The sequence below is a fragment of the Drosophila guanche genome, unplaced genomic scaffold (assembly GCF_900245975.1).
Source record: "Drosophila guanche unplaced genomic scaffold, DGUA_6, whole genome shotgun sequence".
Lineage (NCBI taxonomy): Eukaryota > Metazoa > Arthropoda > Insecta > Diptera > Drosophilidae > Drosophila > Drosophila guanche.
In genome coordinates, this window is record NW_022995749.1 from 2,543,636 (window position 1) to 2,570,357 (window position 26,722).

The window sequence follows — 26,722 nt, forward strand, 5'->3', positions numbered from 1 at the left end:
CCAGCCCTGTTTCTGGGTGGAGTGCTGGAAAATGCCTGCCGAAAGTGCTTACTCTGAAACTAAAATCAAATTCGAATTCAAACAATGAAGCTCATTTGAGTTTGAATCGACACGCGTAGTCCGCGATCCGTAGTCAATGCGTTCGGTGGTGTTCCAGAGCCTCCACTTCCACTTCCATCGTCAGCGTCAACGTCACCACTAGTCCACGTCCGTCAGACCGTTCAAAGTTCTTCCGATTTGAATTTAGGCCACCTTCGGTGACCCCGAAGCATAAAGTAATCGCTTGACATGGAGATCTTCCTGCGGCTGCTCGCCTTCGTGGTGAATGCCTTCGGCATGCTGGTGAACAAGATCTTGGATCTGGTGATGGTCCGCAGGCTGCCCGACTTTCCACCCATCAGCGATCCCCTGCTGAACAGGCCCGTCGTTGAGCTGGCCACCCAATTGCGTCGCGGTGAGGTTAGTCTTTGGCTCCATTAACGTCATGCCAAGCAATTGCTACATTAACATGCCATTTGCATGTCATTGTCATCCCCCAGATTAGCTCGGCTCAGTTGGTCGGGGCGTACATAGCTCGTGTCCGCGAAGTGAATCCCGCCCTGAATGCCGTGGTCGATGAGCGCTTCAAGGCGGCCCTGACGGATGCCCAGCTGGCCGATGACTTCATTGCCCGTGCCAGCACAGAATTCGATCGGGTGGCCCTGTTCACGCGCTATCCGATCCTGGGTGTCCCATTTACCGCCAAGGAATCGTGCAGCGTGAAGGGTAACCATTGACGTAGGTCTGGAATGACTCCTAGCTTATTTCCCTATCCTTTTAGGCCTCTCCTTTGCCGTGGGCAGCATTATCCGCAAGAACATGAAGGCCGCCACGGATGGAGAGGTTGTGGAACTGCTCCGCGCAGCCGGCGGCATTCCGCTGCTCGTCTCCGCCACTCCCGAGTTCTGCATGAGCTTCGAGACGAGCACCGTGATCAATGGGTGCTGTGTGAATCCCTACGACATGCGTCGCTCTTCGGCGGGCTCCTCCGGTGGCGAGGGAACACTCAATGGCTGCGGTGCCACGACCTTTGGTGTTGGCTCTGACATAAGTGGCTCCATCCGATTGCCCGCCATGTTCTGTGGAGTTTTTGGGCACAAGCCGACGGGCGGTCTGCTATCGGTCAAGGGTCATTTCCCCTACTCGTTGACGGACAAGACTTTCCCCAACATGCTGCAGATTGGACCCATCACTCGCTTTGCCCGCGACATGCCGCTGCTTCTCGAGATCATGGCTGGAGATAACAAGCACAAGCTGAAGATGGAAGAACCGGTGGCCCTCAAGGACATAAAGGTTATCTATCAGCACCAAAAATCAAAGACAATATCTTTGATGTTCAATATCCTGCTCCTTAGATCTACTACTCCTATGGCTACTCCGGTTTGAACTGCTTCACCCATCCCGTGGTGGACTTTGAGATCAAGCTAGCCGTCACGAAAGCCGTGAAATGCTTTGAGAAAGCGGGAATACAAGCCAAACAGGTTAACAAATTGGACTAAAGGAAAAGGCTATCCCACTGGATCTAATCAATTCATTTCCCCCTACAGTTGGATCTGAGTTTCCTGAGCAACTCCTTGGAGATTGCGTTGGTTTCGCTGGTGGATCTCAAAGGTATCCCCAGCATTGTGACACAGCGACCCGATCGTCCGCCCTCCATGCGTCTGCTGATCATTGAGTTTATGAACAGCCTCATTGGCCACTCGCTGTTCACCAAGGAGGCCTTGTTCCTGGAGTTGATGCAGCGGTTCAATGGCCTAATGGCCTCTGGGAATATGCAAGCTTACCGCGACGAGGTGGATAAGATCAAAGACCACATGATTGTAAGTTCAGCTGAACAGAAACCGTCAAACTTTTCTATACACAAATCCCTGACAGGAACTTTTGGGCAATCGCGGTGTCCTCTTGCTGCCCACCTTCCACACGAGTGCGCTCGGCTTCCACACCTCCATAGTGAACGTGACGGGCATCGACAACATGTTGCTCTTCAATATCCTTGGACTGCCGGCCACTCATGTGCCCATGGGCCTCAACCAGCGCGGAATGCCAATTGGCATCCAGGTGGTAGCGGCTCCCTACCAGGACAAGCTCTGTCTCCAGATTGCCGCCGAGCTGGAGGCCGTTTTCAAGGGCTGGGTGCCGCCAGTGCCGCACGCAATTGTATCTAAGTGAAACTCCATTTCAGTCAAGGTTTGTGGTTTAGTTCATTTGAATGTTGTAAAGTTCATTGTCGAATTATATTTTTTTTCGTACGGCCAGTTTGCACTTGAAGTCGAAATTACCATCATTATGAGTGTATAATCATTCTACCAATCTACAATAATTCACAATCTGGAGATTATAATTATTACAGCCGAATAAAAATTATGACTGCTTTTCTCCACATTGATTACAGAATTCAAAATAAATTTACGTTCCACACATCTGGTTTCGGTTATACTGTGGGGTAGAGATTAACATTTGTTGTGCATACTTCGGTGGTGCGGAATTTGTTTTAAATATTTATCACATAAGCACAGGCTTGCCATCGAAAAGAGTTCGTTACTTGAAATCTGTAAATTGTGTTCAAACTTAATGCTAAAACATAAAAATAACTGTTTCGTATGCAAAGGTGGAAGGGTCGAAATACCCAACATAAACCTTCTTTAACGGGCCTTTCCAGCTGCATAAAATGCAAACTCCACATGCATGTATGCATGTAAGTGTATGTATGCATAAGTGACAAAGCGGAGGGGGAATTTGTTTTACAGTTAATGCTATGCACGGCTTAATACACGGACTAAACGTTCTTGCGTGTAACCGAGTTGCTTGTTGGTGTCAGTGAGAGAGAGCGGGCTGGCAAGCGCACTATGGTCCCAATGACCATTTTTTGTCCTAAATTAATTTTGATTTAGTTTTTTGATATTAGTTAAGAATAGCAAGAGGCATGTTTTTCGAGAAAATGGGAGTGGCACCTCCTTATTTTAAGGAAAAATCTGTTTTTATTTTTTTTCTCAAAATGTTAGAAGCAAAATAAGGATGGTAATATTTTTAGCAGTGCAAAATTCTATAAAAAAAAGTCGTAGCACGAATTAAAACAACTTAAAAATACAAGATAATCGAATTTTTGTCCCACAAAGCATTCTCTATAGGAGTTTTCATTATAAAACAATATTACACTGGATATCAAACTCTAGCCCTCCAAACTAGCGGGTGACTAATACTGTATCTTAAATGCAATGCAAAATGGCACCTAACAATTTTCATCTTCATTGTGTTCCAAACGGAATAAAATTCCAAATTCAAAACATTGAAATTTCTCATTTGAGGTTATAATATATAAATGCAAATTGTAAGAGTTGTGGTCAAATGTGGCATTACTGACTATATACATTTTAACAATCATTAATTGGTCTACGACACACAATACGTTTCAAGACTAGGTGGCACTCTACTAAAACAACTTTTTCAAAAATTAGTTTTCACTACGAACTGATACATAATGAAGGCCTCACTTTGACACACAATTACGAAGACATCGCCAACCACTAGATACCGTTCACATTACCTACTGTATACAATGCATCTAAAAAATTGGATCAGTTAATCGTATTTTATGAGACATTTAAAACAGCAATAAAATTGGTACTTTTTCACTGCCCGTGCTTTTCAATAACGACCGCTAGGGTTCACAGTTGATTTTGCGAAGGTGGCGCCATCTATGCAAATATCTGGTACGCCACTTGGTCATTCTTTTTCTAATACAGAGCGCCAAAAACCAAGTCTTGGTTTTAACTTTTAAAAATTACCTTTTCGCCAAGAAAAGTGGTCATTGGGACCATAGTAAAGCGTGAGTGGTGGTGTTTTTGTAAACACAAATCCCTCTCTCACTCGCTTTCGTTTACCGCTTGCTTTTGATCGTTCTCTCACCAGCTCTCTGCAAGCCAGTCGCTTTCTACCTTTGTTGTTTTGCTCTCACACTCGTCTGCTTTTGATTCTGATTCTGCTTCTGCTTCTGTCTCTGCCGACTATATATATGTAGCATAAGTATATACACTTTTTTGCACAGGAAAGTTTTGTAAATTCTCTTCTCCATTTAATGTTTCTCCACTCCCCATCGCGTGCTGTGCTGTAATGGAACTGTTTCTGCGTTTAATTTTGATTGTCGTTAAGGCAATCGCCCTGATAGTCGGACCGCTGCTGGACCTATTCTGGTATCCGCCGAAAGTACGAAAAACCTTATTGCCGCCCATTAGGAATCGCCTGCTTACGCTGAGCGTCCAGGAACTGCGCAATCGTCTGCGTAGGCGACAGGTGAGAGTCGATATGTGGCAACAAAAATAAAAACCAATATTTTTATTATTGGACAAACTATTTCGCATTTGATTCCATTTCGGTTCGTATGCAAATTTCAGCTGACTTCCGTGGAACTCGTTGAGGCCTACATAGAACGCATCGAGGCGGTTAATCCGCATTTAAATGCCTTGGTCGAATCTCGTTTTCCTGCAGCTCTGGTGGAAGCAGCTGCAGCTGATGACCTCATAGCCGGCTCGACCGATGTGGAGAAGTTGTTCAGAGATCGCCCCCTGCTGGGACTACCACTAACAGTGAAAGAATCGTGTGCCCTGGGCGGCATGACCTTCGCTGTGGGCAGTTTGGCCAGAAGGAATGTAAAAGCGCAGGACGATGGCGTGGCCGTGAAACGGATCCGCTATGCCGGAGCCATTCCACTGCTTGTCTCTGCCACGCCCGAGTACTGCTTCAGCGTTGATACGGACACCATGCTGAATGGTCGCTGCATCAATCCATACGACTTTGAGCGCACACCCGGTGGTAGTTCGGGGGGTGAGGTGAGTAGCTTCATTCCCTTTAACAATGGACTGCGATGAATGAAAGTGATTTCTTCCAGGGCTCTCTGAATGGCGCTGGTGCTTCGCTCTTTGGTATCGGCTCAGATATTGGCGGCTCCATTCGCATTCCCAGTCTGTACTGCGGCATCTTTGGCCACAAGCCGTCCAGTGGAGTGGTATCCGTGGGCGGTCATTTCCCCAACTCGAGCGCCGAGGGTTTTGAGCAGTATCTAGTGGAGGGACCCATGTCTCGCTTCGCAGTGGATTTACCCGATCTGCTCGAGGTGATGGCTGGCAGCGAAAAGGCAGCCGCTCTGCGCTTGAGAGAACCCTTCCAGTTGAGCCAACTGAAAATCCACTATGCCCTGGGATTCGAGGGCATCAACGGATGGATGCATCAGTCGGTGGACGGGGAGATCCAAAACGCAATACGCAAGGCTGTGACGCACCTGAAAACCCTCGGCCTGGACGTGCAGCGCGCCAAGCTGCCAGACCTCGGCAACTCCATGGAGATGGCGCTGGTCTGGATTGCAAACCTGCACCAGATGGACTACCTGCTGGAGGCCGAACCCACTGAGGGGTCGGGCAAAGTGCGTGAGACACTGGGCGAGATGCTGCGGAGCATCCGCGGTCAGTCGAGTTACACAATCAACGCCCTGATCTTTGAGCTTTTGCGCCGCTGTCAGGCGTTAATGGGGCGGCCTCAGATGGAGCAATACCTGGCAGAGTCGAAGGCGCTCATAGGAAAGTTCAGCGTAAGTGGCCAATTAACGTGCATGCAATGTCCGATGATGTCTAGTCTCAGTTGTTATCCAACATACAGACGTTTCTTGGGGAGAACGGGGTACTGCTATTTCCCACCATGAGCTCGCCGGCAGGCAGACATAAGTGGACTGTTTTTCCGCTGTGGGGCATCGACTACACCCTCATCTTCAACGTCCTTGGCCTACCGGTCACGCATGTGCCCATCGGATTAAATAAGCAGGGCCTGCCTATAGGATTATCCGTGATTGCGGCGCCCCATCAGGATCGTTTGTGTCTGCACCTGGCCATGGAGCTGGAGAGGGCCTTTGGCGGTTGGCAACCACCCACCCCTCACGAGTTTGATGATTAAATCAACGTTGAACTAAACAACTCCTAATAAATAAACAAAGGCTCAAAGTGTCTGTCTGGATGAGATTGTACCCATACTGGAATAAATTTCAAAATTTTGAATGTGACCATTTCATGAATTTACCAATCTGAATCGGTTGAAACGGTTACTTGATATCAGCTTTCTCTTATTGCCGCTTTCGAGTGGCGCCCTTAGTTACATTTTACATTATACACTGGCGCCCTCCGATTTAGTTCACAAGAAATCCCAATCGCGCCACTGTGCACGCGATATGTGTGACACATGTAAGATTTATGACGAAAACGTGGAAAGAGCAGTGCTGCCAACCTTTTATATGTCATTAACCTAACGACTACGACGGCAATTTTAGGAACTTCGACGGCAATTTCATGACTCGGCGCCAGTGGGAAATTGGGCGTGGACTTTCCGACTCCAAAGAGACCCGTCTATCTATGGCCAAATTCCCCCAACAAGTACCCTGAGGTGACCATGCTGGAAAGCAGATCCAGGCTGCATACCAACAGTAGCTCATCTTCAACATTATTCCCGTGAATCGAATTCATTAACAACCTTCTGATCATCAACACCTGTTTACTTCCTAGGCCTAAAAATGTTTCCATTAGGACATGGAGAAGAAGCAAAGATTTTGTGATATGAAAATTTCGTTGTTTGGATTGTGTTGCAAGCCTTTGGTAAAATATTGTATACCCTTGCTAAGGGTATCACGCCTCTATGATGCACATGGGGAAGGTTCGACACGCGAATGCAAATCAATTACTAAAAAGAATGCCACTTATTCACTTCCGAACTATTGGGCAAATATTTATAGACTCGCCAAGTATAAATAGAAGCCAGCAAAGCATTCAAAAAATCCAAATAGCAGAGCAAAGAAAATGAATTAAATCTACTTAAAAGGCTAAATACACTTTGATTGGGGCAAACCAAACAAAACTAATCAGAGAAAATGCATTGCTGTCGACGCGGACTGTGGTTAATTGCTCTTATAAATGGACGGCCCGGCAACGACATGGATGCCATGGCATGGCATGCCGCTTCCTCGAGCACCGCGCTCGGAGATCTCGATCAACCTTGATGTTGATTAATAGGTGCCGCTCTGCTTGGCTCATCTATTTCGGTGTCGTCTCGCTGCCTGCCAGTCCCGTCGTCCCTGTGCATCTCTATCGGTTTGCTCAGGGTCCACGTACCATGGCATGGCATGCCAATTGTCTTGCGCCGGTCCTTCTAGGGTTCGTTTCTATTTTCTGAACTCTCTTCGATGCGAGTGAGTGTTGGGTGATGGCGTGCCGGGCTGTCGGGCTGCCGGGGGGTTGCCTAATGTCCCACTATTAGAGCAAATTAATTGACGCTGTGGTGGCCAATTCTTGTCACGCACATTTCTTTATCAATTGTGCCCGTGTGGGTTTGTCTCTCTCTTATCTAAAACTGACTCTCTGAATCTCCCCTACAATGGGTAATTAAGGGGGAATTGTTAGTCTTCAATAAAGTTACAACATCCTTGCAATATCCCAAAGAATAGGAGAAACTTTATGGACCATCTCGAGGAATGATAAGATCCTTCCCACAGAAGCGAAGGGGCTTTGTGTGTCGCCTGTGGCCCAAGATCTCACAACTTCTCCCATGCTGGGAGCAGAACAAAGAAAACGGCTTATATGGATCGATTCGAGTTGCCTCGCACTAGTTTCGCGCATCGCTTTCTCTGAGTGGACAGCCAAAAATCTCTTCGTGCGAGAGCCCCCAATATAAAGGCACGACAGACCGCACGGCGTGCCATTTGTTGTTGAGTCTAGCCGTCAACAAGAATCGTCAACGTGCGAATTAATTCTAATTACATCCTTTCCTTCGCCTAAAAGGTGTGTGTACTTCTGAGTGTAAGGGAGCTGGGGAGCTGGGAGGCTGACAGAATCAAGGATACCAAGTCATCCAGCATGGATCGAGGAATTCGAGGAATATTTTGTGAATCTCGATTGTGCGAAAGAGTTCCTTAATGGAGGATCCATCCCCCCTTCTAAAGGGCAGAATCTATTTTTAAAGTGACGATTAATCGGACGGACAAAGTAATTGGATCGAGACGAATTCCCATTGGTTGGATGATATCAATTTGGGTTCTATGAACTTTCCGCAACAGATCGAGCAGCAGCACATTGACAGTGGGATATTTGCCTTGTTTTTGTTTCCAGATAATCAACTGCCAAGATGTGTGACGATGATGCGGGTGCATTAGTTATCGACAACGGTTCGGGCATGTGCAAAGCCGGCTTTGCTGGTGATGACGCCCCACGTGCCGTCTTCCCATCGATTGTGGGTCGCCCCCGCCACCAGGGTGTGATGGTGGGTATGGGTCAGAAGGATTCGTACGTCGGTGATGAGGCTCAGAGCAAGCGTGGTATCCTCACGCTGAAATACCCCATCGAGCACGGCATCATCACCAACTGGGATGACATGGAGAAGATCTGGCATCACACCTTCTACAACGAGTTGCGCGTGGCCCCCGAGGAGCATCCAGTATTATTGACAGAGGCACCCCTCAACCCCAAGGCCAATCGCGAGAAGATGACGCAGATCATGTTCGAGACCTTCAACTCTCCGGCCATGTATGTGGCCATCCAGGCCGTGCTCTCCCTGTACGCCTCCGGTCGTACCACTGGTATTGTGTTGGACTCTGGTGACGGTGTCTCCCACACCGTGCCCATCTATGAGGGCTTCGCCCTGCCCCATGCCATCCTCCGTCTGGACTTGGCCGGTCGCGACTTGACCGACTACCTGATGAAGATCCTCACCGAGCGCGGCTACTCGTTCACCACCACTGCCGAGCGTGAGATCGTGCGCGACATCAAGGAGAAGCTGTGCTACGTGGCCCTGGACTTCGAGCAGGAGATGGCCACTGCCGCCGCCTCCACCTCCCTGGAGAAGTCGTACGAGCTGCCCGACGGACAGGTCATCACCATTGGCAACGAGCGCTTCCGCTGCCCCGAGGCCCTGTTCCAGCCCTCCTTCCTGGGCATGGAGTCGTGCGGTATTCACGAGACCGTCTACAACTCGATCATGAAGTGCGATGTGGACATCCGCAAGGATCTGTATGCCAACTCTGTGCTGTCCGGCGGCACCACCATGTATCCAGGTAATCATCATCCATCCATCCATCCATCCATCCATCCATCATTGAATTGAAGTTGATTCTCATTTGTGTGGTTCGCTCCGCAGGTATTGCTGATCGTATGCAAAAGGAAATCACTGCCCTGGCCCCATCGACCATCAAGATCAAGATCATTGCGCCACCTGAGAGGAAGTACTCCGTCTGGATCGGTGGCTCCATCCTGGCCTCTCTCTCCACTTTCCAGCAGATGTGGATCTCGAAACAGGAGTACGATGAGTCCGGCCCCGGCATTGTCCACCGCAAATGCTTTTAAATCTTTCCCTCGTGGCGAAAGACTTCCAAAGGCAACGACCAACAGCAACACCGTCGGCCCCCACAGTGATACACAAGAGCAGCGATGCCATCGCACAATTATCATCCATTTCAAATTAAAAACCGCACAGAGGCAGCACATCCATCCTGTTGCCAGAGCACATCCATCATTGAAATCCACTCAGCAACCGCGCCGAAGATTTTTATTGTGAAGAACTTTTGAGAAGAAATCGTCGTTGTGTGGTTAGCGTCTATGTTCATAGATCGATGTATATCAATGAGCTCTCAGCCCTAGTCAGTGTAATGAGAGCCAATTGTATAACTTCCATTAAAAATATGAAATACATACTTTAAATAAATAAACACTTTTCTATTACCCTTCCGTGTACTTCCCAGACAACTGAAGATGCATAAACAGTTTGGTTGGTAAAGAGCTTTTGAAGTTGTTTCTTTAATTCACATTAAATAATTTGTTAAAAGAGTTTCTGTTTTGTACAACTATTAGCTTAGAATGTAAGGCGAAAGTATCAAAACATACAGCGAGGATACTCGGTACCGGGACTTAGGCCAAGGGATATGATTAATTCAGAAACTATGCACGAGAAGCAGAATCCAAGTGGCTAATGGATGGGCTATCTCAGACCCCTCCTATGTACCATCTTATGTGGCTGTTCTGTTGCTAAATCTATTCCCTTTGCACTCTGCGAGTACCGGGCAGAAAGTACAAAGATGTGGCAGTGATTGATATTTATTGAAACCAACCAGGTTCGTTCAGCAGTGTTAGTTCGATGAATGGTAGTTTTGGCTTGTGTTGGCTTGTGTGGGGTTGTTTCTTTTTCCTATATAATATGAGTATTTCGTTTTAGTTACCATTCGTAAGCACCTAGCACATTAATATCTCTATGCATAGAATATCCCTAAATATATGTTTCTTAACTAATTAATTGCGTAGCTTAACAGATACAACTATTGTACAGACCAGCATTGCAACATTGCGTAAGCATAAATAAGCGTTAAGTATGTATACTATCTATTGGTTAATCTTTCAACTTATGGATTGTATTTTGGTCAACTCAATCTTATCGAATAGATGATGCGCTCCTATCCCCCGGTATGTACAATTCTTATTGCTTTAAATGGCCATAATGTGTAAGAGCTAATTTCGAGCAAAATAATATTATATGTACACGTACGCTCCGCTCCGATCCGCTTCCAAATTCTTATACTGCAATTATGCTTTGTTCGGGCTCTTCTGACACGATGACGGTTCATTCCATTCCTTATGATTGTACAATGTACATCCTAACTAATATTCGAGAATACTTTTGGCGCCTCGTTTCTCCTCATTGTAGTTGGTAATGCTTGGCTGAAGGTTAACCTTCGTGGTCCTTCCCGGGACGAAGACCCGATTACCATGGGAAGGGAACAAAAACCCCTGGGTACCTTGGCCAGACCTGGGTGGGACCTGAAAAAGCTGGTTAATACTTTCAAATTTTGAACTGTTGTCTACATCGAGGTAAAGTCCCGCCGTCGGCGAAATGAAACACCCGCCGCAAAAGCCCCCGCAGAATGCTCTTCGCTTCAGCTTCGCAGTGTCAAACTGTGGACAGAAAAGAGAGATCGTTGAAGCCCGGAACGACACGGACTGGCACTATTACTCACCCCACTGCCGCGCTTCATGATCACCGGATTGCCGTGTGTGTTCCAAACGGTGCCAGGGCGCATGACAAAGCCCGTGCGCTCCAGATTGATGGAGAAGTCTCCCTGCGGACACTGCATGTTGCGGTTGTAGCAGTCGCCCGCCGACCCCAGCTTCTGGCGTTGACCCCGCGACTCGGCGAACTCGAAATCATTATCGATGACCCGCAGATCGGTGATGTTGAGGCGCAGCTTGCTGAAGTGCGTGCGCCCAGAGTTCTGGTCGTTGTAGTACTCGTGCGCTCGGGACTCCGGCGGACAGCTGTTCATCAGCGTGGTCTTATACTCGTAGTAAATGGAATAGTTCTCCTGCGGCTCCACGCTTATGTACTCGCGCGGCGTCCGACTGTTCATGTGATGGCAGTAGATGCGCACCTGCTGCTGCCGCACCTCCAGCGTATAGTCTCCGTCCTTGTGGATGCCGTGCATGCGCTGCAGATCCATGCAGCTCTGCGGTCTGCGAACACTCGCCATGCTGACCATGTTACTGCTGCTGCTGCTGCTGACACTTCGCCTCCTGCAGCTGGGCGGGGGCAGGCACTTGTGCTTCTGCGGCTTCGACCTCGTGGGACAGGCTACGTGACCCAAGCGAGAGTCGAAGCACACGTCTCTCCGCGTCTCGTAGCCATCGCAGTTGCACTACAAAAAGAGAAATCAGCATTGTATCTGGGGGCATCGTGGATGTCTTTTAGGTGTTCTTACCTGCGAGACGACCTTTGACTGCCGACGCACACAGTTGTTGCAAATGCGCCGCTTGGTCGGACGCTTTTTGGCCACACAATGCCCCTCCTCTATGCTGTCGCCCTGCCAGGACTCGCAGCGAACGTAACGCGTTTGATATTCTTTGGAGCAGTCCGCGGGACAAGGCGTCCAGTTTGAGGTAATCCACTTGCAGTTGATCTTGCACGTCTTCACGGTTGTGCGGAGCGTTGGCCTCCGCACCTTCCGGCTGACACAGTACGAGTCATTGATGTACACCTTACGCTTGGGCGAGCCCGGCACTTCAGGCTTGTACACACGAGTGCAGCGCTGCAGCTTCCTCTTCTGCCCCTCTCCACATTGCACAGAACACTAGAGTTCATGAACAGCGTTAAGTTTAGGAAAGAGTTGTATGCATTAGCTGGACTCACATCACTCCACTCGCTGGTGTATTTGATCTGGCAGCAGTTGCGAACCTCCTTGGGCTTCCTGTTTCGGTCGCACCCAATGCCGTAGGGATGCGAGCAGCGCACGGAGCGACTCTTCTTGCACCAGTCATTGCAGTCTCCCCACTCTCCACTCACCCAGTTGTTCACCGAAACGGCGTTCTGTAAAGGACTGGCATTGGCAGAGGCACAGCAGACAGCGGCTGGTTGGACTTACCGGTGATTCTGTATAGACAGGGCAGGGCTCGACATTGCAGGACTGGAGCAGCTCATTGTACTGGTGCTTGGTCCGAGGACTGCACAGCTCATCGCTGACATGGACATTGTTCAGGTAACATCGCACTTCCCGCATCTGGGTGCCTGTGCCACACGCCTTGGAGCACTGTCGCCGCAAATGAGAGAGACAGTCAGTCAGATGGAGATGGAGATGGAGATTCCGAGATTGAATACTTACCGCAGTCCATTCGGAATAGTTCCAGCATCCCTCGCGGCACTCCTCATGGCGTACGACCTCAAACTTGAGCTTGCAGTAAGACATGTCCACGATATTCGAACGCTGAATATCCGGGAATGTCTGTATGCAGTTGAAGTTCTTCTCGCGCGTTCCCAGTTCCCCGCACGCCGCCGAACACTCTGATATGCTCGTGACATTGAGACTGGAAGTGCAAGGAAACAAATGAGATTGAATCGCGAGATTCTATTATTGACAATTTCATTCGCTTACGTGAGACGACATTCCATGTTGCAGCTGCGATCCTCGACCTTGGGTCGGGCTGTGGCATCGCAGAACTGCGGCGCCACCTTAAGTCCCTGTGTGGTGCTAACGCAGGCTGGCTGACGATACATTCTGCCCTGGCAGAGCGAGTCGCAGGTGCTCCATGTCTGCATTTCCCAGCGATAGATCTCCACCTCGGCCGCCTCAGCCGTCATCGGCTTGTCAATGGTGTAAGAGTACGAAATCAGAACTGTGTCGTGTTTTTTGGCCGGACTCAGGTCTATAGAGATGATCTGGCAAACCAAAGACGGAGCGTTATTAATACGAGCGATGTCAGGGAACGTGCCTGCTTCGTGTGTGCTTTACCTCAACTACTAGATCACGTGACAGCTTCCATGAGTAGGTCGTGTTCACACGCTCCATCGGACTATCGGAGCCGTTGTACTCTATCGTAACGCCAGCATAGACGAACTTCAGCGAATACGACTTGACCACGTCCCTGTTGAGAATGGGCGCACGCTTGTCATCGCTCAGCACAATGTAGTTCTGCTCGGGATATCCAGGCTGTGTGATGACGATATTTGAGGCACCTGCAAGTCAAGTCAATATTCAATATTAAAGTGTTTCAACGCTCTGGAATTTACGAGATTGCCAGTGGCGCCAGATGCCGATAAGAACAGCGATGTCCACTGATAGGCGGCTGGTTGCGCGATTAATGAGCGATTATGAGCAGCAGCAGTCTGGCCATTTCCCCATTTTCTCGTTAATCAGCGCGTACGTGAGGTTCTCGAGTGCATTAACCTGGCGCCGCTGCACGACCCGCAGCTCCCCATTCAGAAAGCACCATCAAGGGCCATTCGCATGGGGGGATTGGGCGGGCAGCAGCAGCGACAAATATGGCCAGCACATGTGTATGGGGGGGGGTATGTAAATGATTTGCGAATTAAGGCCAAACACACATAAACATTAACCATTAGCCAAAACATTAATCATAGAAATGTTATTCGGTACTCTTTTGGGTGCTGCTGACAATAGCGGATGCAAATTATTGCGCGGGTACACACCTTTTGGTATTGTCGTCACATAGTAGAGGGTCTTGGTGGGTTCCTTGAGTTTGAGCAGATCGGCGACGTACAGATTTCCGGTAACTTCCTCGCATGTGTCGCTCTGCCCCTCGCAAACGCCGCACTTATCTGTACAGAAATATATTTAGTTGTTTGCTCAGGCCAATGATTTGTGTGCCTACCCAGCTTGGCAAGTGAGTTGAGCTCATTGTCGCATCCCGCCGGCCGGCAAATGCCATTGACGCACTTGTCGAAACTGTCCACGGTGCAGGTGGTGCCATCCGCTACTTTGTTCTTGAGCTTGAAGTATGTAACGCTGTTGTCCACGCGGCAGAAGAGTTTGCACTGCTTGGAGGGTTCCCCTGTGAGGCAAAGCGGTGAGCTTTAATATATGTCCAAATGTATCCAAAGTGCGGACTTACTCTCGTATTTGGGTATCCACTTGGAGGCTGGACTGATGCCCTGAATGTTAAAGTTTCTTCCGTTCATGTCGTAGCACTGCTGCTCGCGGGGATCCGGTGTGCCCAGGGGGCAGGGGTGCGTGTTGCAGGAGCGATACTTCTTGCGGCTGCCCACACAGTACTTGCCGCCGTGATCGGGCACCGGATCGTTGCAGTCACGATGCGACTCCTGCACGCCGCCGCCACAGGTGAGGCTGCAGGGCGTGAACACCGTCCAGGGCCCCCATCCACCGTTCACCTGGCGCAGCAGCCCTCCCTTGCGTGGCACGCACTTGCCCTTTTGGCACCAGTTTCGGTTTTGGTTGCAGGGCGTGCCGTCTGCCCAGGGCAGGTTGCTGGAACGGCACTGGTCGTGGGGGTTCGTGTGCGTCCGGTTGCACCACAGCCGCTGGCACTCCTCCTCCATGGAGCAGTGGGTGCTGCGGTTGCCGTAGATCAGCTCGCACTGGTTGTCCAGCGAGTAAATCTCACCGGGCAGCCTTTCCGTCTTATTGGGTATGTACGAGGAGGGTGTGTTCTCCAGGCAGGATTTGTCCGTCTTTCTGCAGATCATTTGGGAAAGATATTAATCCACTCTCCTTCGGTTGATTTACTTACTCTAAGAACTCGGATACAAAGTGCTGAGAGCACTTGGACCACGACCACGGATGCATGTGGATGCCCATAACGCTGGACATGATGTGCATTTGCTTGTTGCTTCCAGATTTGGTATTGTAAGGCTGGCATTGCTTGCCATCGTCGTGCGGCATATTGAGGCTATAGAAAGAGAACCATCTTAGTTTCAGAGATGCCCTTGGGACAGAAAACTCTAGCGCCTTACATGTGTCCCAGCTCGTGGGCCATGGTGAATGCAGCGGGCAGTCCGGTGTCCTGGACAATGGAGCAGGATCTGGGATTGCAAACGGTGCCCAGTTCGGCCAGGCCCAGCATGTGGCAGCTCTTTCCGGGAACCCCGCCACAGATCGGCTCACTGTAATCGATTACTTGTAGGTGCTGTTCAGATGAGGTCTTGAGCTCTGGTCTTACCGCGTTATCAGCATGGCCGTGTCGTAGTGGTAGCCCTTCTGGTTGGCAAAGGTGCAAAAGTGCTTGAGCATTTCGTTGCTGGAGTTGTGTCGCTCGTTGCTGTCGGGCAACAGAATCAGGTTGACCAGAGAGATGCGAATGGAGTTGCCGATGCTGGCATCCTCGAAGATTTTCGAGACGATCGACAGCAGCATGAAAATGTAGTCGGACAGATCGTCCTTGTGGAATCTGCCCATGCTCGAGTCGACAGCCACCAGCACCTCCAGGGTGTACAGCTGATTGTCCATGTCCGAGTAGTGTCGCTTGCGGCGCGTCAGCTTGCGGGGCTGGCTGTCGCGCAGTTGTCGTGCGAGCTCCAGCGGCTCCAGTGCGTCCAGGCCCAGCTCGAGCTCGGAGACAGCGTGTCTGGCATTGCGCTGAGAGTGTCGCCAGATGCGGTGCAAGACCTCGTCGCTGCTGGTCTGGTTCACCGGCTGAATGAGCAGTGTGCCGAAACCCGTTTTGATATAACCAGTCTGGATCGTGGGTTGTGGGGCGGGGATCGGAACGGAGGGGGAACGGCTTATTAGTAGTCATATTCGGCGATATATTGATAAGCATAATTTGCTAAATGTAAATGCGATGCAAATGGCTTTGCGAAGGTCAATCCGTGCCACTTGTTGGCCTTACCATGCCGCCGCAGAGTGAAACGGCCACCGCCGAGTGGGCGTCGCCCTCGACGTATCCAGTGTAGTAGCAGCCCAGAGATGACTGCTGGTCCTGGTCCTGGCCCTGGTTCAGCTCCTCGGCGTCGTCTGTCGATCCACTGGTGCGATTACTGAGTATTCGAATCAGCGGTATCATGTTGCTCGTTACGAACGAGCTGTCCTGGTGCAGCACCAGGTGCAGCCCGCGGCCAAATGCATGCAGATTGTATTCCGGATGTGGATCCCAGATCTGGTGTGATCTTCTGCGGAAGGTGCCCGTCATGCTGAAGGCGGGCGATGAGTCTGCAAGCTCAAAGATCAGTCGGGATTCAAGTGGGGAAAGTGGAAACTCCGCTTACTCTTGAGAAAACTATTAACATCGTTGTTTCGCTTCGATTCGTAGAGCAAGTCGTCTTCGTTGAGGCTGTGGTTGTAGACCTTGATGGGAACCACAAAGGCACTGAGTTCGTCCCTGCCAATATCCTCGAAGCCATCCGCGTCGCTGTGGACCCCAAACGGACCACGACTGGGCGGATCTGTGACGGGGAACAGTATGGGTGTGACTGCGGGTGGTGCCTGTGGGGCCGACTGGTTGCTCTTGGGCAGCTCCAGCCTGGCTCTATGCCCGCTCGGCAGGCCATTGTAAAAGAATATGACAAATAATAGCGCCACGAAGACGAACAAGATGGTGTACAGGCAGGCGTTTTGTCGCAAGTGTGTGGACATCTTTTGGCTGCACTTGTACCGGTAGAACCACCATTCACACCTCTTCTTCAGCACGAGCTGTAATGGAGCGAACAGAACAGAGGAAAGTGTGGGTTAGTCTGCGGGTCTGTGATCTCGGACCGTCTGTGGCTGTTGTGGAGCGTGGAGTGTGGCATTCTCTCACACCTTCGAGCCCAGTCTCGATTAATGGGTGGCTGGAAAGCTGCCCAGATAAGTGCTTGGGCACGTACCACTGCCCCAACGGCCTATCATGGCGGGGGCTGATTTGAGTGATTGACTTTTGAAAGAATTATTGATGAACTGCCGCCGGCGGTCTGCAAACTCGTACCTTGACCACCTGTGAGATACGAAGATCAGACAAATGCAGAGGCAGAGGCAGAGGCAGAGGCAGAGGTAGAGGTAGCGGCAGCCCCCGGCGGCTGGCCTTTGGCTGCAGCCCGAGCAAAGCTGTTGAAAACACTTCCTCGCACCGCCAACAATTTTTGCACATTTTGTTTAAAGCGAAATGCTCAAGCGCCGAGGTGTAAAGTGTGCCAGCGGCAATATGTGTGCTTCAGACATAAAGCAAATGCAAAGAAAAAATTATACAAAAAAAGGAATGAAATTTTAAATGCCTCTAATTTGTAGATTTATGTGAGAGCTGTTTGTTGGCACCTCTGCGATATTGCTTTAGACAATTCATGTATCAGCGCAAATAAATTTAAATTCCGCCACGAAATTAGCGAATTAATTTCGCTAAATGTCGAGCTATTTTACATAATTTTATGGCAGCTCTGTGAACTCTGCGACCGCCGACGCATTATCCGTTATGCCCTCTATCGTTGTCCCGATTTGTCTGCCAAAAATCTTCATGGATCAAAGAACACTGATGATCCGAATGGTATACCCGCCGTAGAGCGTGTGATCACATTTTCTAGACAATTTTTGCGGTTTCTAGAGTAGTTTGTTTCGGAATATATGGAAAAAGAAAAGAACTCAATTACGGAATAAGCCTTCAACTTGTCCTCCAAACTGTCAATAGTTATTGACCTCTCTCGGCGCCACCGAAATTCGACCAAAATTAGCCTCTATTGAAAATTGCTCAAAATTATGCGCCATAAAATTCGAATTAACTTTAATGCCTTGCGCCCTGTGCCAGAGCTGAGACCATTTTAACGACCGACAAGAAGATAATCCCCCCAGCTAGAGATAGCGTCAGTTGGTGAAAGTCACATAATTGATCAGAGCTGCCGCAATTCAGACGTAGGTCCAGCAACAGATAGTACGTTGTGTGCCTCTTATTAGTATGTATTTATGAATGAAGGAATTATGGCCATGATGTGGCTAATCTAATAGATCACAGATATCCGAGTTACTAACACAATTGCATACTTTTGTGGGCGGGTTTTTTCCTCTCATTCCGGGAACTCTAAGAACTGTTTGTACTGTCCTGTCAACTGACACACTTTTATCGGTCAAAACATTCTGTGGATAGCTCGAAGATCGAACCCACCGACTAAGTAGTATCCGTATCGGCTTGGTGTGAGGCTTATCATAAATTCACTACAGTGCTTAAATGCCTGTGTACAACAACGATTTGCAATGCAAATCGCGCATGTCTCAGATGCCCCAAAAGATATTCACGTCTCCAAAGGCAGGCTCGGCTCTTTATGTATTTAATTAAAGCGCCGTTCTGGCAATCTTTCGGTTTTTATCTCTCTCATTTGTTAGTTATGCATGCGTTGGGAGAGCTGCTTATTAACTTGTTTCGCGGCAGCCTTATAAATATGCAAATGCAATGCGTATGGGTGCCTTCTGCCTTCTGCCTTTGCTTTTGCCTTTGGTTGGGTAGGGTTTAGGGTCTGTATTATATTTTTGTATATCTTGGGATGGTTCATTTCCACTTCGCTTAATTTATTATTAAGGCGAAGTGCTTGCTTGCCTGGGCTCTGACTAATTGACCAATTCGATGGGGCGGCAGTGGCAGTGGCAATGCCAGCGGTCAAAGAAACAGCAACAGCAACACCAGCAGAGAAGCATCTCGGACAAACCTGTTTACACCTGACTGAGAATGGAAACAAAACAAGCGATTTGTGTGTCAGCCGATCGCTTTATTTTGCCGTATGCTATAATTTATGCCAATGGCCACAAAACTCTGGCCGACACACTGTCTGCATAGCCACGGCGTCGCTCAGTCTGTCCCCGTGAGCGTCGTGAAGGCCGACTGGGCACGCAGCAGCATCGACCTGGGACCTGGGGCACTCTTCACTGACGATCCGGCGATTCATGTAAACCACCTTTGGCCGCCTAATTGGCTGGTTCGACGAGGTGTTAAGTGTCTGCGTCGACGAGAACTGGCCACTGGTGCGGCGAATGCGTGCGGCCACAGGTCTGGTCGGAGAACGCGGCGAATGCGCAATATTCACTTAATTACACGACTAGTGGGGATGCCAGAGTGAGGTGAAGCAGCAATTGCGGCTGTTAATTTGTATATAATGACTTAATTGCATCGCTGCTGGACAAAACAGTCGCCCTGTTTGTGTGTCTGTGTGTTTGTGTTTCACTTTAATTTGGCATTTGCGCCTGCGCTCTTCGAGCCACATATGGAAACGATCATAAAAATGGGGGAGTGCAGCTACAAATGAACAAATTAGCAGCTACATATTTGGCATAAATCACTGGCGCAGAGCATTCAATAGTTTTGATTTCGATTTGGTTTTGGATTTCAATTACAGTTTCGGGGGCGTTGCTCGTGCCTCGCACAGCTATTTATGCCCCGGCGCCCATTCGAACCTTATATGCACCATGCAATATGCAACATGCATTTTGTTCGTTTTCAGCTATCCAAAGTTGTTGCCACTTTGTAGAATTTGGGGCGCGTGTGTTTATGGCGAAGGATAAATAAACTTGTAGACTTTATGGGCGTGCTTTTTGGGGCCGTTATGCATGCGCGGTGCGTGTCTGCCGCAAACAGAATCGAAAACTCTATTGAAGGCGCGCCAATTTGGGAATTGTCTTAAATAGCAGGCAAACATTAGCAAACACTGAAATTATGTGGAATCGCATTGGTCAGTCAGGGCGAGAATATTTGTAAATATTTTCAATATGCAGCAGAGCATTTCGCTGGAAATGTTTTTCCATTTTGCGTTTTTCCTTTTTGAGCAACGTCCCGGCGGGGGAATGAACCAGAGCCCTTGGAAACTAGCAAACAGACATTGGCGAGACGAAAATAAAAACAAAAACAAAGCAGCCAAAAAAAGAAAATCACCGGTAGGCAGCCAGAACAAAATAATGAAAACATGCTCATAAAATCTGTTTCTGTGTACTTCACTGGAAAAGCCAACGGCCCACGAGCCAAATTGGGGAAAACTCTTGTAATCCGGCGAATCCCCCACGCGTTAGCGTTAGATCAGCGACCGAATATGACCACATGCTGTCATTGATGCATCTACACACACTCGAGTCCATCCATATATGTATGCCCACATATGGCTTGTGGTATGGGGAGGAAAATGCATTTGCAGTGCGAATATCTAAATTGAAATCAGCATTCGAGTGAAGTGCATTTGTAACTTCAATATTCGCAATTGAAAGCCATCATCGCAAATTCAATCAATTAACCTTGGCCAAAACGTACGAAATGTAATTGAAAATGGGCTGGAAAATGCATTAGACATCGCTTGGCTGGGTTGGCTTATTGGCTGCTTGGCTGCGTGGCTGCTTGGCTGCGTGGCTGCCTGTGGCACTTGGACGTCTGGTGGCATGGTCGCCCGACTGGCTGGCTGGCTGGCTGGCTGGCTGGACCACGCCTTCAACTGCCATATGTTTGCGTATCAAGAGCATCAGCATCGGGCCAGGGCCTCGTATCGGGAGGTGGTGGGACACCATTTGTTTATCGGCACGGGCCTCACGCATAGCACTAGCACATGGCGGGCCGAAGACGTCTGGTCCCCCTCGACACCCAACACAATTTCGCCGAGTTAATTATTGCGTGTTTAACCTTGAAATTAACTGGTATACATGTGTGCGTATATTTGTATATTTCGATCGTTTCAAAACTATAAAATAATCAAACATTGTTTAGCTTTCGTTGAATACAATTTTTGCACAAAAAACAAAAAAGAACTGGGAAATCAAGGCCATTTGTATGTAGTAGATATTGAAAATGCTGTTTATAGGCTGCATACAATCTTGATTTGGAGCATTGGATGCACTGATGATTCATCCTGGACTCATCCAAAGAGCATCGTAAAGATTTAACGCGCCATTAAACTGCATCTCTGGCCATTAGATTGCGGTTTTGTCATTACAAAATGTTTATTCTGGGTTAATTTAATACATGCCTTAATGGGTTCGCCTTTGATTTATTTGGCACACTTTTTTGAGTGGCAACAAAAACACACGGCGTTTATCTATGGTGGTCATACATTGCGTATGCGCAATTTAGCAGCAAATTTGAGCAATTTCGTATGCACCACAGCACGTACACAGCGAGTATGTTTGCTCAGTCTGATTAGTTGATTAATTAGTGAACACTGTTGATTATTCAATGTGAAATTATGGCCTGCTGACCCCACCAATTGACCGGGACTTGGGGAATGGTGTGGCCGAAAACTTGTTATGCACACACTTCCCGTCTCAAACCTTGACTCGGTGGAGCAGAGCGGAGCGTAGCGCATTCGGCGTGCCATTCAGCCTTACGCGTTGCCAACACATTCTCACGTTCGATTTATTTATTGTATCTGCAGTTTTGTTGCCCACGCCGCGGCCAGAAACATATAAATTACAAATATTTATTTGCTTTCCGACGCTTACAAAGTGTGTGCGTGTTTATTTGGACAGCCCGAGTCGGTTCCAGGAGGTGTGCGAACCGGCCACGAGCCCCCCTGGGGGGGGGGCAATGTGCTCTGCACCTGGCGCACCTTCGAGTGGGCTCCAATTCGAGTCCCAAAAGTCAATTAAGGAGGCATTTCATGTTGGAGCAACCGTTTAATATTCTTATGCCAGTGCTTTATATAACGCTGTAAATTAACCAAATTCTCTCAACTTTCTTGCGGGGTTGCCACTTCAAAGGCAAGGCAGGCGGTTGGCGCGGTGCTTCTGCGAAACCGGTGGGTGGTGCGCTGCACAGAACAGATGGCCCATCGGAGGAAACGAGGTGTGGATGTGAATTTGGATGGGAATTTGGATATCGATATGTATTGAGCACCACTAGCAACCGCCTGGTCGGCCTAGCAACCCGGAGCACTTTGCCCCATGCCCCCAGAGGAATGTCTGTGCGGAGTGCAGGGGCAGCGGAACACACAAACCATTTTTCTATTGTTGTTTATTTTTGATGTGGTTCGCTCAGGTTGCACATAAAAAGGCAGCAGAGCAGCCGCAACAGCTCTATTAATTTAACTAATAGCTGTTCCAAGTCTAAACAAATGTAATTGGCATTCGGAATGCGGGAAACCTATTTATGTGGAGCACACGCGGCGTCTTCTTATTCCACTCTCCGCGGAGCAACTGAGCGACTGGTTGAGACGATCGCCTTCAGCTGTCAGCGTCCTTGTCTTGTGTCAGTGTCAATGACACGGCTGCAGCAGTCTTTGCATTTGCATTTGCATTTGCATTTGCATTGTTGTTCGTGTCATAAATATTTCAAAATTTCAATCTTGTGGCACAATGAAAACAAATGCGCACACGGACACGTCTCCGACATACCTGATGCACCGCTCAAACGCCTTTGTGTATGCAGCAGTTGCGTATTGGTTGGCTTGACTGCCTTGGGAAAACAATGGGCATCATTGTCTGCTTGTCTGTTTGCCGGCCGGCTGACCATGTGCTCTCCTCAGGCATGGAATGAATCCTCTCATCGCAACGCCGACTCTTCGGCGAACAAACAAACAAGTGAGCAAACAAGAGTCTGAGTGCGAGTGCGGGTATATTCCGTTTTCCGTTTTCCGTTTTGCACTTTGTGTGTTGAAAGGAAATGTGAATAAACTTGAAGTGCCAACACCACGATCGACACGTTTGCTGTTTGCTTTTGTTCTCCGAATCTTATTATCATATCCTTGCACAGGGTATCATGATTCTGTCCAGATGCTTGCAACGCAGAGGCATAAATTGATCGTGTATATTTTCAGGGTATTTCTCACTTCGACTTTCCCGCTTTTGTTGCCTCTTTAAAAATCGTTGTGCATTGTTCTGCCTCGGGGAGTGCAGTTTTTAATTGTCTCTGATTATGCGTTTGAGTTACGAGCCGCAGCTGCCACAGTCTGACATCTCAATTGAGCTATTGCCAGACCCATCCCAACCCAACCCAACCCATCCTATTCGATCCCATCATCCTTGTCGTGCTTGTTGATCAGCATCGACTATCGACTATCGACGGTCATGTAAACATGTTGTTTACTCTGTTGGATTGAATGCTGGTGGGGTCTCTCTCCGTATTCCCTGCCTTGACATCGACGTTGACAATGCGCTGGCAAATTACAAATGGAGGGGTTTTATTTTGAATGGCAGTCTCCGCATCGAAATTGACTGTCAAGTTAATCAGAAATTCCCAATTGAATGCCAAACGAGCAGTTTGATGAATTGCATTTCTACCAAAAGAATTGGAAAAACGTCAGCCAAATGGGGGTCTAGTATGGAGGCCATGGGCCTCGTATATTAACTGCAGTCCCCAGACAATGCACGTGACGTGCCTCCGAATTTTGCAACGGCCCACGTCTCTTCGCACCTCTAGCAATATCCCGTCGCCGACTTGAGTCATTAAGCAGGGCTATTTTCATCCCTAAATCCCAATACATTCACGTCTAAATATGAACACACGCACACGTTTATGATGAGTGAAATACTCGCGGTAATTAAATAAAAATAGTCAGACATTTATATTATTTTTCCTGCGCCACACACAGACTGAAATTCCCTATGCTACTCACAGGTAAATGGTCAATGCCTGACTCACTGCTGACCAGGCATACATGGCGGGAGCACTCTTTGAATCTATGTATATGTAAAACCACGAAACCAATGGGGAAATTATGAGTTAAGAAACCAAACACACTGTGGCCAATTAAGACTTTCAGCGGGATAAAGAAAATATACCCACAGGTGAGAGCCATCTATTTTATATGCTCGACGAAGACAAGAATTATGGTAGCATTGCGGGGAGGCGTTCAAAGTACAATGAAGATCTAAGCAGAACTATATGGAATGCCCATTACCCATTGCCAGTCCGCCTTATGCTGCTGGGGAATTTCCAATCATTTTATGCGAATTTTATGCAGTGCCTGGTTTATTTCATCTTCTCAGCATTCCGAAAGCACTGATTAGCTACAAGAGAAGAGCGTGCCAAGGATCTGTTCAGAATGTTGACTTGTCTGTCTGTCAAATGTTCTACGGAACGAGAACCAAGGTGGGGGCGGCGCCGGCCCTCGTCATTGTCAGTGTCACTGTCACCCTGACTTGAAATCAACGGAATAAAAAGAGGAACAGAGACCCCCATATGGGCCCCACAGAACTGCATTTCATTGGCGCGGAATGGCGCCACATCAATCATCGCATTAAGGAAACATCACGAATTAAGAATTAAGAGTATCAATCTTCGGCTCATTCTGAGGAAGATTCCCCGTCGGCCCCGTTGAGCTGTATCGATTACGTCGATGGTCAATTGGCTACACCAAGGGCCCATCTCCCGAGCACCCGCATTCCTCCTGAGTAAGCATATGTGTGGGAATTTCGCCAGATAGCAGTTCAGTGCAAGAATGCTCTTCCAGGGAAAAGACCATCATCAGTTCGACTTTGTATTATATTCGGTTCCGGCGAAGCCCAACACGCTGCGCTCAATGGGAGATCTTTCGGATCCCAGGAGCAAGTGTGTGTAATGTAATCCGAAGAACATGTGCCGGTCTGCTCCAGTTGCATTCCTCGTGCTGACACTGGTAATGTGCACAGAAGGCTGGGGAACTATGCGGAAAAGCTTTTGAGAAACCTTCGGACGGTTTCATTTATTCTAGTTATTGTCATTTTTGTGTGTTTATTTTATGTGCAACGTTCATTTCAGAGCACTGTCTGGTGCTGGGCGAGTTTGTCTGGCCGTCTGTCAATTAACCTCAACGCTTTGCGTTGATACTGTAAGTTATGGCTTTTTAATCGCTGAAAATTTGCATGAACATATGCTCGCCTGGCCTGGCCCGGCTTTGTGCTGCTCTGCTCGTATTTCAGTCTGCCAGTCGCCATAGCTTCATTAGCAGGCCCTCTCTTGCTCCTCCTCCACCAGCCAGGTCCATGAAGTGCATGCTAAAAAGGCTGAAGTTGAGCTCAAGACGATGTCTTTCCCGATTCATTCAGATTTCGGAGAGGGACGGATGAAACCCTGCCTGCGTCTGCATTTTATAAATTATTCATTACATCGCAGACGCTGTCGCAGCGTCCCATTCGTGTACATTTTGTATCTGTCGGATATGGTTGTTGATGGTTGACGCACGTCACTGACCCCCTGCCTCTGCCATACACCCAACTGCATTTGTGAATTTGATTTTCGTCTCGATTCCCGTTTCACTTATTCCCCGAAACAATGCCAACGGGACATATGAATCAGACCCACCGATTTATGTACATTTGTATGTATGAATTACCCGCATAAGCATTTCTTTATGCCGCAGTATATGTATGTACATGTCGGGGCATATCAAAATTATTTGGAAGAGGTCAGTGCACTCTTTGCAGCGCGACAAGTATTTATTGTTTTGAATTAAGATCGGGCCATTAGGGACTGGGAAATACTCCTGGAGCATGCTGTCCGTTCACGTATATGTACATATGTATCAGGCTCCTAATTAAACGAGCAATTAATACGCGCTTTAATCGCATTTGCCACGGCTTGTGGCGATACACTCAAGTTCGAGTTCAGCAAAGTGCGGTATTTGCATAGCCAGTGATCACGATGGGTCTATTGTTATACCCATTACTCGAAGAGCACGAGGGTATATGGAATATAGGGTGTAGGTGCGAGCTCTCAGATAAGGTATAAGGAAGTGTGCTGATTAGCTTCAATGATTGAGTATTTCTGTGCTTCCCCCACAGAGACATTTAATTGCCAGCGGTTTGCATAATTATCGAGCTTTAATGCACCTCATTTGGCCATCATTATTATCATTCATTATGGATTGTCTCAATAATATTCGTATATTATATTATCCTGTTCATTAGCGGGTAAGTTTGAGTCGCAACAGCGACTAAATAATTCTTTCGTGTTACTTGCCGTTGCCACACAACTTGACCGACATCATTAATCTTAATGATACGAAAGTTGCGACTGATTAATTTGTTCGATAATTAAAATTGATTGGTCTGCCCTGCAAGGGGGCGGAGGATCGCTCCTATCTCGCAGCCTCTGGCGCATAACAAATGATCTTTACAGTAAACGGAAGCAACAATGGCCCGCAAAAGGAAGCGCAATCGCAACGCGTGCACAACACTGAGGCCGGACAAAAGAAAGAGCAACAAACAAAGGCAAAATAAAAGTGTAAACAACACAAAAATAAGACTAACACGAACAGGTCAAGTAAAGCAAGTAATCATACAAATGTTATATAAACGTTAAACGAGAGTTATGAGAATTTCAGAGTGTTTTGCTGTCGTGCAACTTCCGACACGTTTCTTTCTTCGGGTTTGCGTTTTGCATATGCGTAGTCAACAGTCGCCGTATCGTGTGTTGTCTGTCAACGGAGACAGCGAAAACATCAGCTTAGAGATATACATATCTATTAGCGGCTTCCATAATGACGGGCCAACCAGTGCAGGCATCGGAAGACTATCGTGATAGTC

General features: G+C 48.2%; 4 protein-coding genes across 6 annotated transcripts in view; 3 read left to right on the forward strand and 1 right to left on the reverse strand.

The window, feature by feature from the left end:
• Window positions 1-99: 99 nt before the first annotated feature.
• LOC117585447 (fatty-acid amide hydrolase 2) lies at window positions 100-2,419 on the forward strand. Its single transcript, XM_034274924.1, has 7 exons — window positions 100-459; window positions 540-765; window positions 821-1,332; window positions 1,395-1,520; window positions 1,587-1,859; window positions 1,915-2,226; window positions 2,296-2,419. Exons 1-6 carry the CDS (start codon window positions 289-291, stop codon window positions 2,206-2,208), a joined length of 1,602 nt encoding a protein of 533 aa, XP_034130815.1. The 5' UTR covers window positions 100-288; the 3' UTR covers window positions 2,209-2,226; window positions 2,296-2,419.
• A 1,730-nt stretch (window positions 2,420-4,149) lies between these two features.
• Window positions 4,150-6,026, forward strand: LOC117585472 (fatty-acid amide hydrolase 2-A). Its single transcript, XM_034274962.1, has 4 exons — window positions 4,150-4,329; window positions 4,431-4,865; window positions 4,925-5,620; window positions 5,689-6,026. The coding sequence occupies exons 1-4, from the start codon at window positions 4,150-4,152 to the stop codon at window positions 5,977-5,979; spliced, it is 1,602 nt and encodes a 533-aa protein (XP_034130853.1). The 3' UTR covers window positions 5,980-6,026.
• Window positions 6,027-7,692: 1,666 nt separating this feature from the next.
• On the forward strand, window positions 7,693-9,443 carry LOC117585750 (actin, indirect flight muscle). Its single transcript, XM_034275403.1, has 3 exons — window positions 7,693-7,850; window positions 8,178-9,118; window positions 9,202-9,443. The coding sequence occupies exons 2-3, from the start codon at window positions 8,194-8,196 to the stop codon at window positions 9,405-9,407; spliced, it is 1,131 nt and encodes a 376-aa protein (XP_034131294.1). The 5' UTR covers window positions 7,693-7,850; window positions 8,178-8,193; the 3' UTR covers window positions 9,408-9,443.
• A 386-nt stretch (window positions 9,444-9,829) lies between these two features.
• The window catches only part of LOC117585749 (A disintegrin and metalloproteinase with thrombospondin motifs 9), a 33,089-nt gene continuing 16,196 nt past the window's right edge, over window positions 9,830-26,722 (reverse strand). For all 3 annotated transcript variants that reach the window (XM_034275399.1, XM_034275401.1, XM_034275402.1), the window contains exons 2-17: window positions 16,561-16,984; window positions 16,185-16,504; window positions 15,516-16,030; window positions 15,310-15,459; window positions 15,087-15,245; window positions 14,451-15,031; window positions 14,211-14,390; window positions 14,029-14,157; window positions 13,331-13,554; window positions 12,974-13,257; window positions 12,704-12,905; window positions 12,467-12,631; window positions 12,235-12,411; window positions 11,807-12,175; window positions 11,069-11,743; window positions 9,830-11,006 (exon numbers count right to left, since the gene is read on the reverse strand). In XM_034275399.1, coding sequence (XP_034131290.1) covers window positions 10,713-11,006; window positions 11,069-11,743; window positions 11,807-12,175; window positions 12,235-12,411; window positions 12,467-12,631; window positions 12,704-12,905; window positions 12,974-13,257; window positions 13,331-13,554; window positions 14,029-14,157; window positions 14,211-14,390; window positions 14,451-15,031; window positions 15,087-15,245; window positions 15,310-15,459; window positions 15,516-16,030; window positions 16,185-16,504; window positions 16,561-16,984 — 4,848 coding nt within the window. In that variant the 3' untranslated portion in view covers window positions 9,830-10,712. The remainder of the gene's footprint in view (window positions 11,007-11,068; window positions 11,744-11,806; window positions 12,176-12,234; window positions 12,412-12,466; window positions 12,632-12,703; window positions 12,906-12,973; window positions 13,258-13,330; window positions 13,555-14,028; window positions 14,158-14,210; window positions 14,391-14,450; window positions 15,032-15,086; window positions 15,246-15,309; window positions 15,460-15,515; window positions 16,031-16,184; window positions 16,505-16,560; window positions 16,985-26,722) is intronic.